General features: G+C 44.4%; 1 protein-coding gene across 2 annotated transcripts in view; it reads right to left on the bottom strand.

Annotated features, from left to right (window-relative positions):
* Positions 1-8,591: 8,591 nt before the first annotated feature.
* bmf1 (BCL2 modifying factor 1) overlaps positions 8,592-19,489 on the bottom strand; it is a 19,550-nt gene continuing 8,652 nt past the window's right edge. For both annotated transcript variants that reach the window (XM_062522155.1, XM_062522156.1), the window contains exon 4: positions 8,592-13,172. In XM_062522155.1, coding sequence (XP_062378139.1) covers positions 13,068-13,172 — 105 coding nt within the window. In that variant the 3' untranslated portion in view covers positions 8,592-13,067. The remainder of the gene's footprint in view (positions 13,173-19,489) is intronic.

Here is a 19,489-nt window from a genome sequence, read left to right as displayed (position 1 = left end):
GCCCTGGCGTGCACTTCTGCCCTGGCGTGCACTGCTCTCCTGCCGTCCTGCTGCCCCCCCCCCCCCCCCCCCCCCCCGCCCCTGTGCCGTATCAAGGTAAGAGACGCTCTTAATAAGCCAGTTGGACAACTCTGTTTGTCAGTCCTCCAGCAGCCTCTATAAAACAGGGCGGCTCGACTGGACTCCATATTGCCTGAAGGCTTTATCAACCCCCCCACCCCTCCTCCTTTTTTTTCTTTGAGCTTTAGAGACACTCCCTGACTGTCTCCCAACGCGACTCTGTCTGGAAAGCGGGTCCGGGCAACCTCCCGTCTCATTACCACTTCCCACATGCAGAGCTGGCGAGCTGCAATTCCAGTTTACGCTCTTGTTTTGATTTAGAAAGAAAAGGGAAAAGAAAAAGACGGGCAAAACGAAAACTCTAGATAGCTAGGGGGAAGAGAACGAGAATATGGCAACTGCTTATTTTCAGACCAGAGAAATCCCTTCTCCATCGCTGACATCCCACAAAGAGCGGGTTTGTTTACCCAGTCAGCTGAGTGAGAAGCCGGCCGTCTATAGCGGGCTGCACAGCGCTCTCAGCTGTGTGCCAAAGAGGGACTGTCTGCCAAATGTATGGCGGAGCTTTGTACACGTCCCAAGTGATCTGTTCATTCGTTATAGCACACACGCGCTCATACAAATCCCTATTTATTCACTTGTGTCTTGTTGTTGTTGTAGGGTCTTTTTTGCTAGAGAGTCTGAACTCAAAATCTAGTTTACCAAAACAATTCACTGCAGCCCAGCCGATTCAGCATGAGCAAAAAAGTTCACTGGGTTCGCTTGCTGCGCTTGGAGGACTTCAGGTCCCTCCCCCTGACCAAAGGATAGGCTTGTGTTTGTGAGGTTCTGGTGTGTGTGTGTGTGTGTGTGTGTGTCTCCCTCTCTCTCTCTCTCTATCTCTCTCTCTCTCTCTCTCTTTCTCTCTGTTTGTGTGTGTGTGTGTGTGTGTGAAGAAAGCAGGGGGGTTGAGCGTGATTGTGCACACGTGTTTATGTGTCTAGTGTGTATGTGTGTGTGTGTGTGTGTGTGTGTGTGTGTGTGTGTGTGTGTGTGTGTGTGTGTGTGTGTGTGTGTGTGTGTGTGTGTGTGTGTGTGTGTGTGTGTGTGCGCGTGCGCGTGTGTGTGTGTCACAGCTGTGAGGCTGGGAGTGACTCTCCCCTCCAGCTCAACAAAGGACTCTGCTAGCAATGTGTGCGTACATGCGCTGGGATTGCACAACACATGGGACAGATAGGTGACTGTTTCAACTCATTACTAAATAAAGGTCCATGGCCATGAATCAGATACTGAGAGGAGACTGACATGTCAAATGACTACCTTAGGGAAAAGCACAGCTTGTTATTCACTCTTTCAGCACTCCTATTGTTAGAATACTGACTGTCTTTTCTACAGGCTGTTTTCAAGATAACCTACACCCCCCCCCCACACACACACACACACAAACTCTATCTCTCTCTATCACACACACACACACACACACACACACACACACACACACACACACACACACACACACACACACACACAGGCGCACACGTACATGCTTCTTAAGAACACAGTGTCTATTCTTTCCTGTGTTTTACTGAGTGAGAGAAAGGTACGTCCCAGGAGATATTGAGACACCAGGGGAATGGGTTTTGTGTTTACACTCATCATTGAGTTTAATGGCTTTCATGGATGGTTTGCTTGGAACCAATAGATGTACGGTATGTTTTGTGTAAAGACACAGACACACACACACAAGCACACACACCTAAATACACATATGTAGATGAATGACAGGTGTTGTCATAAGTATATGTACACAAGTAGAGTGAGAAACTACATATACAGAGATACTTCCAATATTGACAGAGTCAACAGGCATGTATTGTAGGAGTGGACTAAGGTTTTCATTAAGAGCTAACTGCCCTCTGTGCTCTCTCTCTCTCTTGCTCTCTCTCTCTCCCTTTTACTTTCAGGGCACCAGTACCATGGAGAGATTGTTGGAGGGTGAAAGGGGGGGGGGGGGGGTACTCAGCTGTTTGAGGCCCTACCCCTACACCCCTCGTCACACCCCCACACCCCTATTACACTCGTTCCACGTGGCTTTGTTGGTGTGGCTACAATCCCCATGACAACAGCAGTGTGTGTGTGTGTGTGTGTGTGTGTGTGTGTGTGTGTGTGTGTGTGTGTGTGTGTGTGTGTGTCTGTGTGTGTGTCTGTGTCTGTGTCTGTGTCTGTGTCTGTGTCTGTGTCTGTGTCTGTGTGTCTGTATGTGTCTGTGTGTGTCTGTGTCTGTGTGTGTGTGTTTGGTCCCCAGAGGCAGATGTGTGCAGACAAAGGTGGGGTGGAGAGTGGAGTAACACAGTGGACAGTGGTGAAAGAGCTTTCCCCCCATTCCCCTCACCTTGTTTCTCTCTCCCCTCTTCCCTCTCTCTCTTGCCAAATGCAGCCTCTCCTCCCCTGTCTTGTCCTAATGTACTCCCCCACCCCCATGTGTGTGCATGTGGTGATGGGTGGGTTGTGGGTAATTAAGATAAATGGCACAAGTGCACAGTGTAATGGAGAATCTAGGCCAGTTGACCAGAGTGGTGGGCAATTACCGAGGAAAGCAACAAGATAACAACGCAGTCTCTGCAGGGCAAAGGTAGAGGCATTTCTGCAGTATTCTCTCTGAGAGGCCCTTTGGCTTCACCCAGTGTTGGGGCAACGTCCATGGGTGGAGAACGTCCTGTTGAAATGACAAGGACAGAAGCAGGGGCATTGTGCATTGGACATTGAAATATTAAAAAGTCTGGGTGGGCACCACACCACTGGACAGAGGTTTGCTGCTAAAGTATGCTGGTGAACCAAAAGCATTGAGCAACCCAGCAACGTTGTGGGGGTTGGACTGCATTAATGTTGTTGTTCTATTTTTAAACGTGAGTCACAATCAAGACACAAAAGCAGAAGTCCAAACGGGACAAATAGCATGACAGTGTGGAACAGTGACAACAGGGATGCCTTTGGTGTGCTGACATCAAACGACAAACAAGTAGAGACTGTGTTTTGCTGGACACTGGAGTGTGTGTGTATGTGTGTTTGTGTGTGTGTGTGAGAGAGTGAGAGAGAGAGGGGGGGGGGGGGGGGGGGGGTGTTTGTCCCCTGGTTCATTTCGCATGCAGAGCAGAGAGTAGTGTGTTTATGTTCCAGTCACTCCATCTTCTCACGGTTCTCTAAACCCCACCCGAGAACACATACTCATAGTCATAGACATTCACTCACTCTCACACACACACACACACACACACAGTGTAGAAGTTAATGAGCTGGCTTCCCGCCTCTCTGTCATCCCTCCGTCTCTGTCTTTCCCAGAAAATCCTTCCAGACAGCACAGCATGAACACATATTCAGATACAACAGAAAAAGGAACCTTTTCTAAATTGTGGTTATTGATGTAACTTCTTCAACGTCATGTAGAACTGACATTTCCTCAAAACAAAACCCATAACCTGTTTGTCAAGTTCAACATTACCACGATAATATATTCATGGAAAAACAATAAAGAATAGATCTTCATATTTCAAGTCTTAATATTGAACTGTCACATCACTGACTGCCATATTAATGCAGAAGACTACATCTATTAATACAGATTTCAACTACATCTGTCTGAGTTGCTGACTAGAATAATGCGCAATGGTGGTAGAACTGTGTATTTGAGATAGTTCATCTGCCTGGCACTTGGGCTGAAATTATTTTTGAAGTGGATGTGCATGTTTGTCTTCCTCAGTCTAAGACGTACCTGCATGCACTGATACCACAATTCTGGAATATCTTGTTTGGTGTCTCTTCCTCAAGAAAGGAAAAAAAAAAAAACACAGCAACAGCTTTTCAGCCGACTTAGAAATAAGCACGTTCTTTATAGGGGCAATTAAGTAATTATCTCTCAGCTGGTGAGAAATGATCTACGAAAGCGATATAGCTCGGGGGTAACCGCTGTGGCTTTCGCTGGATGTGAGGTTCAGGATACACCTTTCAGCGCTAATTTGCTGTTAGCTTGACTGCTGATTGCTCCTTTATTCCCCAACTGTCAGCCAGCCCTATGGGTGCTTTTAACAGCAATGAGGCCCCGCATTAGAGGCCACACTCTAATTAGTGAGGCTCTATGATAGCACTCTGGTGAACTCCCTCTCTTCTCTCTCTCTCTGGAAAGGAGAGTAGAGCATCACAAGTTTTTATATTCTTTGTTGTCAATATGTCTGTATACAGAAGCTGATTACTGTACTATCTGATTACTGATTACTATCCTATTTATTACAGTATACTCCAATTTGAACCCCTCTAATTCTAAACAAGGGTCTGTTTTGACTGTGTGTGTGTGTGTGTGTGTGTGTGTGTGTGTGTGTGTGTGTGTGTGTGTGTGCGTGTGTGTGTGTGTGTGTGTGCGTGTGTGTTTGTGTGTGTGTTGGGTGCATGTGTAAGGGAGAGATGTGTAAACACCAACTGCTTTCTCCCACGCAGGGCTGTGCACACAAGGGGTTAAAGCGGCGCGCAAGGCAACAGGGGTGTTTTGATTGGCTTCGCAGACATAAACAAGAGCCGCACTTGTCAGTGACCCCGGGGCCCGACCCACGGAGAGAGATAGACGGGCGCACTAATGGGTGTCTCTTTCAGCGGAGCGAATGGCGAGCGCAGAAACAGAGAGGCCATTGTTCCAGGGGCCTCCTCCGTGGCCAAGGCTCTCCCCGGCGCAGAGAGGCAGGGAGGGAGGGAGGGAGAGAGAGAGAGGGAGAGAGAGAGAAAAAAGTGCTGATCCAGCCAGAGCAGCAACTTCAGCAGGGCAGCAGTGAGTGGTCTGCACACACACATACTGACACACATACACACTCACATAGTAACACACTCACACATACTGACACACACACACACACACACACACACACACACACACACACACACAGAGGGCTACATCCCCCAACCCCCCTCTTACAGCGCAGCACCACAATAGTCTGTCCCGAGGGAGATTTTAAAGCCCATGCAGGATAATCATCACCCCTCCTCCTCCTCCTCTCCTCCTCCTCCTCTCCTCCTCCTCTCCCCTCCTCGCTGGACTGTTTACACACAGAGGCACAATAGGTGCTGAGGTGGAGGAGGACAGTGGTGGGGAGGGCTACAGGGCTGTGTGGGGGGAGGTTGGAGTTACCCATGCAGGAGCCACCGCTTTCTTAATCTGAGATCGCTCATCTGAGACGCCTATATTTTCTTACAGCCCTGCACACGGACTAATTATGCATATCAGCGTTTTATCATGCAGGCCTGGACTTCGCCTTAAACTCTTAGGAAAACAAGATGGCTACACATCAACAGGCTGCATTAAGTCAGAGGGGCTGGTTGGGCTTTTCTTTTCGTGTGTGTGTGTGTTTGACATTCACTGTCAGTGGGTGTCCTTGTCAAATATTCATTAGTCATTTGCTTCATTTCTTAGCATTAAGCGTTAGGGCTAGGATCTGGCTTTGGGTTAACAAACATTTGGTTTAGGCTAAATGTTTGGTTTAGAATTCATTAAATTCAGAATCCACTAAAAGACCTTTGCCACTGTGGTCATGGGCCTATACTGTTTTGTCTGTGAATGTTTGGGTATGTATGTGGGTGTTTCTCTGTTTCTAGTGAATTTACTATGCATATCGAAAGGAAAACATTGGGTTCAAATTGTGACTTGGTTCAGCGATTGTTGTTTTATTTCAGCACCTCATATATACTGTACCTATATACCTGGATTAAAATATGTCCCCTGTAGAGGGGTAATAATGTTCTGCTGTCCTTGTTTCATTTGAGTTGAGAACTGAGCCTGACAGATTGGTGTGTCTACACGTCCCTTTGTGTTTCCCCCTGAGTTCTCCGGCTGTAATACCTAGCCGATCAAAACCACATCCCCCTGAACAGACGCAGGAGCAGACCGGAGGCAGCACTGGTGCTGGTGTCCATGCCAGCCATGCCTGCCCTGCGGCAACGAGACGGAGCGAGGGAGGGTGGCGGAGCAGGTGAGTCAGGTGGAGGCGAGGTGCGAAAGCATACCTGACAGTGCTGAACAACACGCCTGCCACGCGATAGCAAGAGAGAGAGAGAGAGAGAGAGAGAGAGAGAGAGACCTGGAACTGCGTACCTCCGGGTTACAGCTTTAAACAAAACAACAGATGTAACCAGAGTGGCCTCTCCAGCTGCTACGGCTCAGGAGAACAAAAACAGATTTCTCTAGCTTTGCTAATGCTTAAAAAAAAAAAAAACTTTTGTATGTATGCGTGTGTGTGTGTGTGTGTGTGTGTGTGTGTGTGTGTGTGTTGAAGCGTTTCTTTAACACAAACACACTAAAGGATTGGAGTGGTGTGATTTTTATCTGCTGTCTGTCTACAGAGAAAGATTAACCAAAACATGTTTTGGTTAATGTCGTTAACTAACTCAAAGGCACCCTAATGAGAGTTAATCTGTGCTGAGAAGCATGGCTGCTGTTTTGGTAGTTTATTGCGTCTTCACTTGGGCAGCCAAACATACGTTAGGGTCATCAGGGATCAAGGCCCACTGACCTCTTTGCTTTGCCAGATTACACACAGATGACGGTGTAGAGTGTGGCGTCTGTCTGGCCCAGATCTGGTCCTAACCTGCACATCTGACCATTAACCAGAGCCAACCTCTAACAAGGCAGCTATGACCTCTGGCAAGAAACTTACATTAATTTGAACTGACCAGAGGACTATAAATGATGTAAACACCACATAGCCCTCTACGATGTAGTAGGAGGTTTAGGCACAGGTCAGAGTTGGTAGTGTGCACATTAGTTTCACCGATTATCAGAGTGAGACCGAGTTCATGTGTGTAGCTTGGCTAAGATAGCCTAGGCTAGCCCTACTTGCATCACTGTTTTGGTTTGCATGCAAGTGTTTGTGTGTGATGACATCTCACAGTGGGTTGTTACCACATGTTCCTTGGTAGAACATGCACATGTGTATACTTTTATTTCACAACTCCCTATTTGAGTCCTATCATACCTTAATGCCTGTGTGTGTGTGTGTGTGTGTGTGTGCTTTACCAACACCTCTGACTGAGAGATGTATGCTTGCATGCATGTGAATGTTGGAACAGCATGTGTATGGTGTGTATGATGAACATGCACGGTGTGTGTGTGTGTGTGTGTGTGTGTGTGTGTGTGTGTGTGTGTGACATGTGTGGAGGGACTGGAAGTCATTAGCCTGGTCAGGAGGCTTGACTGGGGCCAGTGAATGAATGACCTCACAGCAGGAGAGGGAGGCCGCAGGCAGAAGTGCTGCCAAACGCCTGGGTGCCCACAGAGATGCCCGTTACAGCAGGATACACACTGGCATGGAGAGAGAGAGAGATGGAAAGAGCATGAAAAATAGGATAGAGGAGGATAGAAGGGAAGTGACGGAGGTGGTGTGCGTATGTTGTGTTTTTATACAACAGTTAGGGCTGGTCAAGCAATTTATTCATTTTTGACCGGACGAGAGGCTTTCTATGAGTCATCATGATTGGCGATATCCCAGCACAAAACCACTTAAGACTTTTAACTGCTAGTAATCACTCCGCAAATGATACATTTGAACTGTTAAAACTAGCCTATACCTGATAAGTCTATTCATTCATAAAAAGCATCAGCAAGAGAAATGAACTAACTTGCGAATTAAGCAATATAGCAGACAGCGACATTTTCAACATAGCATTTGATTTGATTTAGTCCGATGATGGAGACAGAGAAGAGGCAAGAGAGTCCATCTAGGCCTATCACCAGGTGTGTCTCTTGATGATTAGACGGCATCAAGAAAACCAGGCACAAACTACATACTACGAGGCAGACCTCATGGGCTAAACCCGTTTAATACCACATTTTTCCCAGACATGAAAATATCAAAATCATGTGTCTTGAGTAACCCTTTGAAGTAATCAATTACTATTTTTTCAAATTTGTATAAAAAAGTGGGTGAAAAGGAGTGTTTTATTTTCGGTCACAATTGTGACCGATGGGAAACTACAGAGTGAGATTTTGGGGATTTTGACACATTTCATTGTGCAATCATCTAATTTCCAATAAATTCCAGTCAGAGATGATATGGGGACATTGTCCAAGGTCTGTTCTTTACATTTATATTTGTATCACAATACAATACTCAACATTGACTCTGCAATTCTCTGTTATATTCTAAGTGTGCCGATTTTACAGAGAAGCCATTATATCACACTATATACATAGCTATTGTAATAGCTGGTTTTCTATGCTGTTCTTTCTTTTTTTTTTTTTTAACAATTTATTTATTGATTTTCAGTGTTTTTATCCCACAATAATACAGGACATATTAACATTCAGGATTATATCCCATTCGTACAAAATCATAAATGTCATCACTTTATCTTTATTTTACTTTCAGTCATTACCTGCACATATCAGATCTAACTGACTGTCCAGATTTGATAATCATACCTCAAAAACGGTAACTAATTATTATTAATAAGTTACCCATTGAATACACAGTGTAGTTCAGTAAGGAAAAACATAGGAGACAGGAGACACTCCAATCTTTTAGTTTAATACATTTTATTGAAAAAAAAAATGTACCAATTAAACAACAAAAAATTGAAGTCTTTCTGAGAAAAGCTCTTATGTACAGCATATTGCACTATATAACAAATAGTCTAGACCTCCATACTGTATAAAAACCAGGGAAACAATAGTAATGAGTGCACAGTACAGTCTCGAAGACACACAGTCAAAGTTTACAAAAATGCTACATTTTTGCTGGGTCTCATTTCTTGGTATACAGAGTATGTGTGAGCCTCAAGACTTTGTTAAAACTGTATGAAATGAAGGCAACTTCAAGGATTTCAGCAATAAATGTAACTAACAGTATATGATTTTTGTTTTATGCCAATACTTAACATATGCCAATTTAAGTCAAATCTGATGCTCTTTTGTAGTTTAAAAATGGCTATAAAAATTAAATCTTACAAGCCCGTACCGCCCTTTCCACACCAGAGTTCATTCAAGGAATGTTGTAAGTTCATTTCCTTTCTTTTCTTAAAAAAAGCCCTTGATTTCATCTGATGTTTCATAGAAATTCCAAAAGGTATTAAAACATTTTATAGGCCAAAACTGCCTCTAAAAAGCAGATGTATGAAAGTTTAAAAAAGTCCGAAAAAGTCATGAGCAAGGAACTGCTTGCATGTAAAAAAACATTTAAGATTCATTCTTCCTCAGGTCTTCTTGTTGAATTACAATGGACATAAAATAGTGATACTCCAAGACACTGATGGTTTTCAATACTAAACTGACTGTTCTTGTGGGCCTCTCTCCTCCACTCAACCTCCACCTGACTCCACAAAAACGACACTAACACTGGGTGACATCTCAACCTTATAGTACACTTCAGGGAGTGGACTAAAAATGTCAGGTCAAGTCCACGGATATAACACAGGACATTGTTTATCTGGCACCTGATCGTCAGATTAAATAAAATGCATGTATGTTTTGCTACAAGTCAGGGATTACAAACACATGAGTGTCAACGACTTTTTTCCAGTGCATGTCAATTTAAAAAGTGTAGAAAACAAACAAAGTCTAACCAATAACCAATGCCCAGTGACTTCACAGAACATTTGGACAGTTTGTACAACACTACTGTCAGTGCCACCATTCTTTCAAAGTGAAATTATCACTGTGGTCAACTTGTAATGACTGACTTGATGATTTACTAAAATACGAGGGTAACACTTGTATGTGCAATGATGACTAACAATGACAGAGTGTAAAACAGCATCTTGAGCTGCTAATTTCAGTGTACAGGGCTTCAGTGGGCTTTGAGCTAGTGGTTGAAGGGAAAGCTTGGTCCTTCATGGTTTTATGTGGACACATCACTTAACAAAGAACACACCTCCATAAGAGAAAGGCACAGCTTTCCGGGGGCAAAATGTCAACTAACCTTCAGCTCATTCCAGGTTTTGATTATTTTCATACACGTACCACAGAACAAACATGTCACTGGAGTAGTGAAGAAGGCAATCAAACTTGTTCGCATAGGTCTGCATCTCATGTGAGTTTTCAAACCAAGTGATGGCCCTTCTGAATTTAAGGTCGTTATAGACCATCCTCCGACATACAAAATTAATTCCATTTTTTATGACAATGAAATTTTCAGTTGATTGTAAAACTTAAAAATGATGTTGTTTCTGTTTGTTTTGAGTGAACACAACTGAGATTCTGGACATAAGAATGTACTCCCAAGAAACAATCAGGCAATGCATGGCCCCTACCATTCAGCAGAGAAACACAAATACAATATATACAAATCTAAGACCAATAAAATAAAAAAAAAGTCAAGAAATTGCACAAATGAATGTATACAGTAGCAAATGGGCAAATATACAAACAATAAATAAGAGAAAAAAGAACAAAACAAAAAATAAATTAAAAAAATGAAACACAAAATGTCCTAAAAAAAGTTTTGGAAGTAGTCCACATACACAGGGTCCAGAGAGAATACGGTGTGGTGACACAGCAAGACTAAGATGGGAAACAACGAGAGATAGAGAGGCAGAGCTACAAGGACAATTAACTGGCTCAGCGTTCAAAATTTGCAGGAAACAACTACAACTTTCAACTCCTCTCCTAATGTGGAGCACACTTCAAATGTAGCTTCTGCCTCCTATAGCTCTCAGCGCATTTGTCACCAACCTACAGCTACATCAACATCAAAAAATAATCTATTGTACCATACTCATGTACCCAAGGTTGTACACAGTGGCCATTGAAAAGAAGGCAACTTTGTGATCTGTTTAAAACGGCACATGCTGCATAATCTGACCCAAAACTGAATTTGCTACAACTATATGAATTGATAATCAACAGCATGGTGGCGATTGGAGTTAAAAGTGAAATATCTTCCAAGTGATAAGACATAACATCATGTGGACTACTAACCAAAATTGGGACATGAAGTTGGAAAAGAATGCAATAAAAAACGAAAAAGGCAACAAACAAACAAAAGAAGAATCACAAATAACAGCATTGACGAGAATGAATCAGTGTCTTCAAACATGCCAAAAACATTATAACAATAATTACAGTTCAATTCTCTCTTCTGAAGATGTTCTCCTCTAGTCTTGTAAAAAGAATGTTTTAAAGGCAGAAAAGTAGTGGTCATTTATATTCAACAATTATACCACTGCACCGTTTAACAAATCACCTGAAAAGGTATATACTCATATACTTTTTTTTGTTAATTACAAAAGCCCAGATACGTATCCTGAGGAAAAAAAGATGCAGTCCATTCACAGATTTGTTTGCCCAGTATTGCTCAGGTGCCAAACACTCAAGTGGTTTGGTGTCTCTCCAACTGGCAACAAAGAAGAGCACACGTCAAAAACAACTTGGGGGGACAGGGGGCACGCACCTATAAATTTGAACAGTTGAAGAAACTGCATTCAATGGACTGTTTGTTGTGGTATAAAGTAGTTTCAACAAGACAAAATTTGTCTCTGCTCTGGATATGTTTAATCTCTTGTCTGATCTGAATTGGGGGTAGTAAAAACAGTCAGGTCTCTTGGGAAAAATAAAACAAAAAAATAATTGTAAGAAATAAAATATGTTTTCAGTCACCTTCATTACACACTTTGAGAGGTTTATGTCAATCAAATGCGAAATCATACTTCAACACATTCATTCAGATTTCAGTTTCAGGACAAATCATCCCTAAGAGGTTCTGCTTCCCTGACCAAAACAAGAAAAGAAAAAAACAAATAAAAATTATCATAAAAAAGGTAACAATAAAAACAATGTGCTTTCTGATTAAAATCAATCAGCCCTGGCAGACGTACACTAGTGCAAGCAAAATGGATTCCAAAGCTCATCTGGGATTCTGCCGGTTGTATGACAAATGTTCTGGCCTTCTCATGCTACTCTTTCATTCCATAGGGGCACACAGAGGAGAAGTTGTAACCCCAAAAGACTATGAGGAGCGGGGACACTTCTGGGTCTCCTTCCGCAAGCAGACGCCAGGACAGACTCTCTGGAGAGCTACTTAGTTGGGTTATTTGATCTGCCTTTCATATCTACAGTAGGAATATCACCTGTTTTCTAATCCTTACGGATTAAGCCCACACCTACCATGACGTACTTCATGATGCCATACATGGCACAATAACTAATACAACAAACTGGAACTTGAATCCATGTAAGGAAGCCATTAAGGACTTAATATTTCAAAAGAAATAAACAAACAAAAAATAATCAGACACTGGAAATAAAAACAAAAAAAAACACTCTTACAAACCAAGAAGTTGAAGAAAGAAAAAATAATATTTAACATCTTGTTGAAAAAAAGTAACAGGACAAGCTGAGGTGCAAAACAGTTTGTTCCGAAAAAAGAGGGAAGAAATACAACAAACAACACAAAAAAACAGCCTCTTTGGAGATTAGTTGGTTGTCAAGTTGATTGGTTTCCTGGGAGATTTCAGAACAGGAGCCCCATGCCACCCAATCATTTTCTTTCTTTTCCTTCTCCTCAGTCATTCAATGGTGGCATGGGACAATAAGGCATTCCCAAGACATACGGAGGTCATTCAAGAAGTACATATATGGAAGTGCAAACAATAAAACAAGAACAATATACTGTACAAAATACTACCTCCACACTTTCCTTTTTTCTCACTACTTTTTTCGTTGTCTTTTTTTATGAAAATAGGAATAGAAAAATCTTGTGAACAGCATGGCATCATCTTCTACTTGGAGAGAAAAACGCCTCATCCTCAAGAGGGTGGGTGGGGGTGTGGTAGGGTATTAAGAAAAACAGTAGAAAAGAGACATGGGTTCCCCGACCTGCAGTCAACCAGCATCTCCCTTTTGCTCGTCTCTCTGTTGCTCCCTCGCTCTTTTCTTCCTCTCCTTCCTCTCCTTCTCCAAACCCGTGTTGAATCCTGGACAGTGCCATTGGAGGTCCCTGCCACGCTGAGTGGGACCGGGCGGTCTGGCCCGTGGTGGTGGCTGGTCAGCATAGTCCGTCTCACCTCGGCTCCTCGCCCGCCGGTCTCTCAAAGAGCAGGGTGTACAGAGCCCACGCCAGACGCCACAAAACTGGCTGCTGCTGTGGTCTTTGGTTTCTCTGAAACTGTAAACAAAACAAAAGAATGATCAATACCGATGATGATGATGAATGCAGAGGACAACAGGTTGAGCAATGTACATTTTTGATGACTCTGTTCACAATAATAATGGAACGTTGGAACGTCAACGTTGGCATTGATGACATGGTATAGCAAGTCAGCAACACCATGACAAGACAACAATGGTCATTTCACATGAATCACTAATAACTTTTAGTGAAGAAACCCATCTTGTAGCTGTGTTGGTAACACTGTAATTCCACTGGGAACATACCTGCCCCAACATTTACTGCCAACTCATTTCTGTTTGTCAAGGACACACTAGTCAAATATTACACTCCTCTCAATTTAGGTCAGGGAGGCCATGCCAAACACTTCTGTTTACACTGTATACACACATTATATTACACTGTGCAAACACTATATAGCTATTGCATAAATATATTACATAGTCCTCTATAGATAGCTTATATCATACATCCACACTGCAAACAGCCTTCCATGACTTCTCACACACATCTACAGTATGTGGCTGCCACTCTGACTGGATGGAGAGATTAGCCTGAGGATAATGTCATCAGTACCACTGACAAGCACAGATAAGATCATTTTAACAAACAGGATTAAAGAGGGGTGAGGGGGTTTACTGTGCAGTCAGTCAAAAGATCTGGCTAATGTTTGTGTATGTGTGTGTGATTAGTACATGTGTGTGCATGTGTGTGTGTTTAGTACATGTGTGTGCATGTGTGTGTGTGTTTTGAGAGGAGCGCTGCTGCTTTGGCTCTGGACCTGGTGAGACAGCCAGTGCTGATACCATATCAGCCCCCTTTTACAGACAGCCCATAAAACTCCACGCGAGCGAGCGAGCGTCCTCTAAGCATCCGAACAACTCCTCCCCTTCATGTTTTCCCTGATACCAGACTGGCACACTGCTTTCTCTCTGCACTGTCCTTTCTGTACCGTGTTTATGACTCGGGAGGCGGGGGGTTGCTTTCAGGACTTTCTAGAGACATGCACGGACATGTCTGTCAGTGGCCCTAAGCTGGCAACACAGGTGCCATGAAAATACCATCCTCGATTCTAATCTGTGGAATAACAGTAATAACTATCATCGTAGATGACAAATCTGAAAACACCATGCGCTCGGCGTCCAGGAAAAGGCTAAAAATAGGCTGGTAATAAAGCACTTTTGCGCCCACGCATTCTCTCTTCCCGACTTCTGGGCTTCCTTCATTGTTTGGCGGAGGCGGGCTTCCATTGGCTCCCAGACACTAGGACAAACATTGCAGAGCGTTGCATAAGCTTGCGCCAGCACCCTCGCTGACTCCTCGCGGGCGCGGGTTGGCTGGCTGGCTGGTGCACGCCGCCGCGCCGCGCCGCTCTGTGCGGGGAGGAAAAGTAAAAATGAAGGGAGGGAAAAAAACCAGCAGAGAAGTGCCGCCCCCCGACTGCAGCTCTGCAGGGAGCCGTGCGAGTGTGTGTTGGGGAGGAGGAGCCGTGCGAGTGTGTGTTGGGGAGGAGGGGGACATGTTGTCACCCACTGCAGTGTGCATTTGAAAGCCGACACAAGAACACGCTCGAGCTTGCGACACAAATAAAATGCATTCACCCAAATGAAACCAAAATCAAACAGGCATTTCCTTATAATCTGTGGCAGACATTTGGGCATCGACTTGTGTGTCTCTCTGTCTGGAGGCTGGATCCATTTCCTTCAGTTGATGAAGGAACAGTGAAAGCACATCCCAAGCCATCTGACATGGCGCACAGCAACAGCTGAACACAATCCTCTAGTGCTCAAGTAGATCGCTTGATAAGCACACAGACACTACAATATTTTTATCAGGTGAGAAATAAACAACTTGCAACTAGGTGCCTGGTAGACCTAAATTATGATGAAGGCCTTTAGATGTGGATGTCCTTGTGTAGTTAAAAGGTATGGATCATAGTGTCTACATGTGTATGTACAAGATTTCCTTTTGCATTGGAGCTTGAATTTCAGTCTTTGTTTGTAAGCTGCCTTAGATAAAAGATAAATGAATACATGTACAGTAAATGTATGTCTTAGCCCTTAATGTGTAAGTGTAGGCCAAGCTAAAGGTGCAGTCAGGGACTTTAACACAATTTCAAGCCCAAAACATTGTGTGTCACATTCAGCAATCATCACAAATGCAAACAAATGTGACTTCCTGCACAGTCCCTGATGGCACCTTTAAGAGAATACCACCTGTGCTGAGCATTTCAACAGGATTAAATCACCAAACAGATAACTAAATCAGTGTCTGAAATTCTGCTAGTAGAATTTTGCTGGTGTAAATCAATTATGATAGTACAATGCAAACACTGAGACACACACACACACACAGTGACACAGACACACCAAGCAATCTTTGAAGAGAAATGTTTCCACTGTAAACACAAATGAGGAAACCCGAAACTCAAACACTGTCAAAGCCTAGTACTCAGCAAGCTCGTACGTCAGCACAGGGTCGTGCCCTTAAACCACACAGCCTGATAAAGAAACTTCCAAAAAGTCCCTCCTGTTATTGCCAGTGACCTTTAGAGCCCCAAGACCTACGGGTTCTCATGCGTGCCAATCCGTCGTTAGATAGGACAAGTGTCTATTTGAGTGTGTATTAGCATGTTTGGTGGTGTGTATGAATGTCATGTGTGAGCATCACACTCAAGCACTCACGAGACTGTGCAAGGGTGAATCCGCCTGTCTCTGGAGGCTATCTGTTCATCTAGCTGTGGCTTTGCACTACCTGCCCGTCTCTGTGCGCCTGTGCGACTACATGGAGGTTTCTGTTTGTGTATCTGTGTGTGTGTGTGTGTGTGTGTGTGTGTGTCTGTCTATCTGTTACTCTGTGTGCGTGCGGTGTGTGCGTGTGCGCGTGCGTGTGCGCGTGTGTGTGCGTGCGTACGTGCTACAAGTACCCTGCTCTTGTGGAATTAAGTGTCAGAATTGTGTTTGAATGTAAAGGCAGTGTGCTGATAAGGACAGAGGCGAGTTTCCCCAGAGGCTCCGCGTGGTCACCGTGGCCTTCACCCTTATCACCGGCTCATGCAGGCTGCCCTGCTCCTCACACACGTCCTCACACACCAGTCGCTTATCAGCACAGCGCTCACAAACAGCACACGTACAGATGCATACGGAATCAATGCCTTTCACCATCAACACACACACACACACACACACACACACACAAATATAGTCAAGTGCCCATAAACAGCTGGTGCCTAGCAACTAGCTGAATCTTGGAAAAACAAACACACGTGCAAACATGACACATGTGTGCTTATAATACATACACCCAACCAACCACAAAGACAATTCTTCAGCACACACACACACACACACGCTAATAACGTTGGTGTTTTATCTGTTAATCCGAGAGTTACTCAACAGGAATCCTATACTTGTGATGACGGTGACAAAGCATGTTTGATCACCACTCTCACGCAAGGCTGGCCAGGGAGGCGGGTTTGTTTTGGTGTCGATGTGGGGGTCGGTGTGGGGTGGCTGGTGGTTAGAGTTAGCATTGTTTTTCCTCCAGAGCGGTGACATCGTGGTTCCTCTCTGTGTGTGCACAGCGACACACTACTAGACTGTCAGCAGGAAGTGTGACTCAAAGTGTATCCCTTCCTCACCACCCCCCAACCCCACTTCTCTTCTGCCGCTTTCCTCCCCAAAGCACAGCTGAAGTTGTAAACACACACGTGTGTGTGTGTGTGTGTGTGTGTGTGTGTGTGTGTGTGTGTGTGATCCCTAAGAGCAACTGTGACTGCTGAGTGAAGATAAGCACTACACACACACATACACACATCTAATGCACTCATAGTAGACATTTAATCTGCTTTCAGCACTCATTCTGAAGGCAGCAGGAGAACTCCCTATGGAAAAGAGAAGGAGGGAGCAAGAAAGAGAAGGAGAGGGAGGGAGAGGGAAAAAAAGACCAGATAAAAAAAACCCTGAAACCTAATTCTGCCTCTCGCCTCAGAGTTCGCCTCTCACATACACTCGGTGACAGCTACTACCTGCTGCTAAGGCTCTTCAAGTCACTCACACACACACACACACACACACACGTCTCATATTAAAGCTGCCCGTGGGTCTAAAGCATCACTGTCAGAGTGAGGAGCAATTTATCTGTCAGCGGCCCTATGCCTCACATTGACTTCTGAGAGACTTAATCCACGGCCATGCCTCAGGCATTCTACAGAGAGAGAGAAAGAGAGAGAGAACAGGAGTGAGGAAGAGAAAGAGAGGAAGAGAGAGAGGAAACAGAGAGGGCTCAGGAACAACAACAACCAGACCTCACCGTTGAACATAGCAAAGGGCTGGATGTCTAATGGGCCATCAGAAAAAACACACTGATGTCTGACGAGGAGAGAGAGAGGGGGATGTGTTTGAGAGAGAAAGAGAGAGAAATAGAGAACAGAGATACAGGAGGTAGAAGACTGGAGAGACAAGTGGAGCGTTAGAGTGCAGATATAAACAAAAAAGTATGGTAACGCGATAAAACTCCTGAGTGACTGAGCAAGAGAGAGAGAGAACAAGTGAGACTGATAGAGAGAGAGAAAAAAGACAGAAAGAGAGAGAAAGAGGGATAGAGAGAGAGATGTGCTGTTTGACAAGCTCTCAAAGTTTGTGAACACACAGACACAGTTCACATTGTGAACAAAGAGGCATATCTACACCCTCGGAGAGAGAAACACTTGAGATGAACTTGAACTTGAGATAACAAGCCAGAGAGATTGCAAGAGAGGGAGGGGGAGGCAGGGAGGGAGAGACACAGACAGAGCCGGACAAGGAGAGAGATATGACTACAGATACTAGGAAAGACAAATAGAGAGAGAAAGAGAGGGGGAGGGACAGAATGGGAAACAGAAAAAAATTGATGGATAGAGAGGGAAAGAAAGAATGAGGGAAGAGAAAGAAACAGGTAGACCAGGAGAAAAACACAAGTTGATACACAAAAGAAGATAAATAAAGAGAGAAGGGAGAGAGAAAGACTGAGAAGGACAACATTTTGGCAATACTGGATCTTCAGTCATGCCAATATAGTTTACTGAAATGACCTGGTGAGAGGAAGGGAAATGGAGAGAAGCAGTTGCAAAGTTCATAAGCTGCCTGAGGGCTCTTACCTACCTCACAGCTCATTGCACAACATCGCCACAGAGCCAAGATCAGCAGTAGCCTTGTGCCGTGCTGATCACACTAACCACAAACACCCCCCCCCACACACACACACACACACACACACACAGACAGACAGACAGACAGACAGACAGACAGACAGACAGACAGACAGACAGACAGACAGACAGACAGACAGAGTTTGTGCTCATCCTGATGACCTCATGACCGGTCACCGGTAATAGCACCAGCTGATGGTGAGCAGCGGGCACCACAGTCCTGCTACTGCCTTGCCAGCGCAGGGGCCCATATGGGTCACCTATCCAGTCTGCACGGTAGGGACAGGAGGGCCGCTGCGCCTAACTCTGAACTAACTTTGAGGTGTCAGGGGTTTCTTGCTCACTTATTCACACACACAGAGGCAGATTTCAGATCTCACTTCCCACACAGATGATGATTTTCACACTCCAGACACACACACACACCCCTCACATGCACAGACATTTCACAGATAGTTATCAATCAGCAGCCCACCATGTGTCACCATTTTAGGCTCACTTAATCTTCGTCTACCAATGCTGCGCCTTTGCTGCAATCACTCATGCCTGTGTGGAGGAGCCAGCTGCAGAGAGTGATGACAGCCCGGCAACTAGCACGCTCACACACACTGTGATGACTCTCGTCCAATCAGAAATGAATAAATACATAGATAAATAAACACTTCATTGGAGGGTTCTCACGAGAACATTTATCAAAGAATCTCCATTGTATCAAAGAACATTGTCTTCAACAAGAGCATACAGCAGGTATGCCCACTCTTCACTGGAGGGAGAGAAGATGACGCCTGCCTGAGGGATTTAAGCTGAACAAAAACAAAGGCCCAGTGAATCCTGCACTGAGCAGAGGTGGATTAGGCTGCCTGTGTCCCTGTCAGAGGAAAAAGCCCCGTCTTGAGACAAACAATGGACTGGGCAAACACAAAAAAGAAAGACAGAAAAAAAAGAAAAGGAGTTGGATATATCTGGTAACAGCAGATTACCGACTGTGGTCACCGTTGGTAATCTCCGTGTCACAGGGCAGTAGCTTCACTATCTCAGTTTCGATTGCAGTTTGCATCGTCTTCAGGCTGGCATTGCCACAGAGCGCTCCTGACCACTGGTGCAGTGGAGCTGAAACACACACACA

Source organism: Sardina pilchardus, chromosome 20, assembly GCF_963854185.1.
Source record: "Sardina pilchardus chromosome 20, fSarPil1.1, whole genome shotgun sequence".
Taxonomy (NCBI): domain Eukaryota; kingdom Metazoa; phylum Chordata; class Actinopteri; order Clupeiformes; family Clupeidae; genus Sardina; species Sardina pilchardus.
Note: the sequence above shows the minus strand (reverse complement) of the source record. Positions and strands in the feature narration are given on the sequence as shown.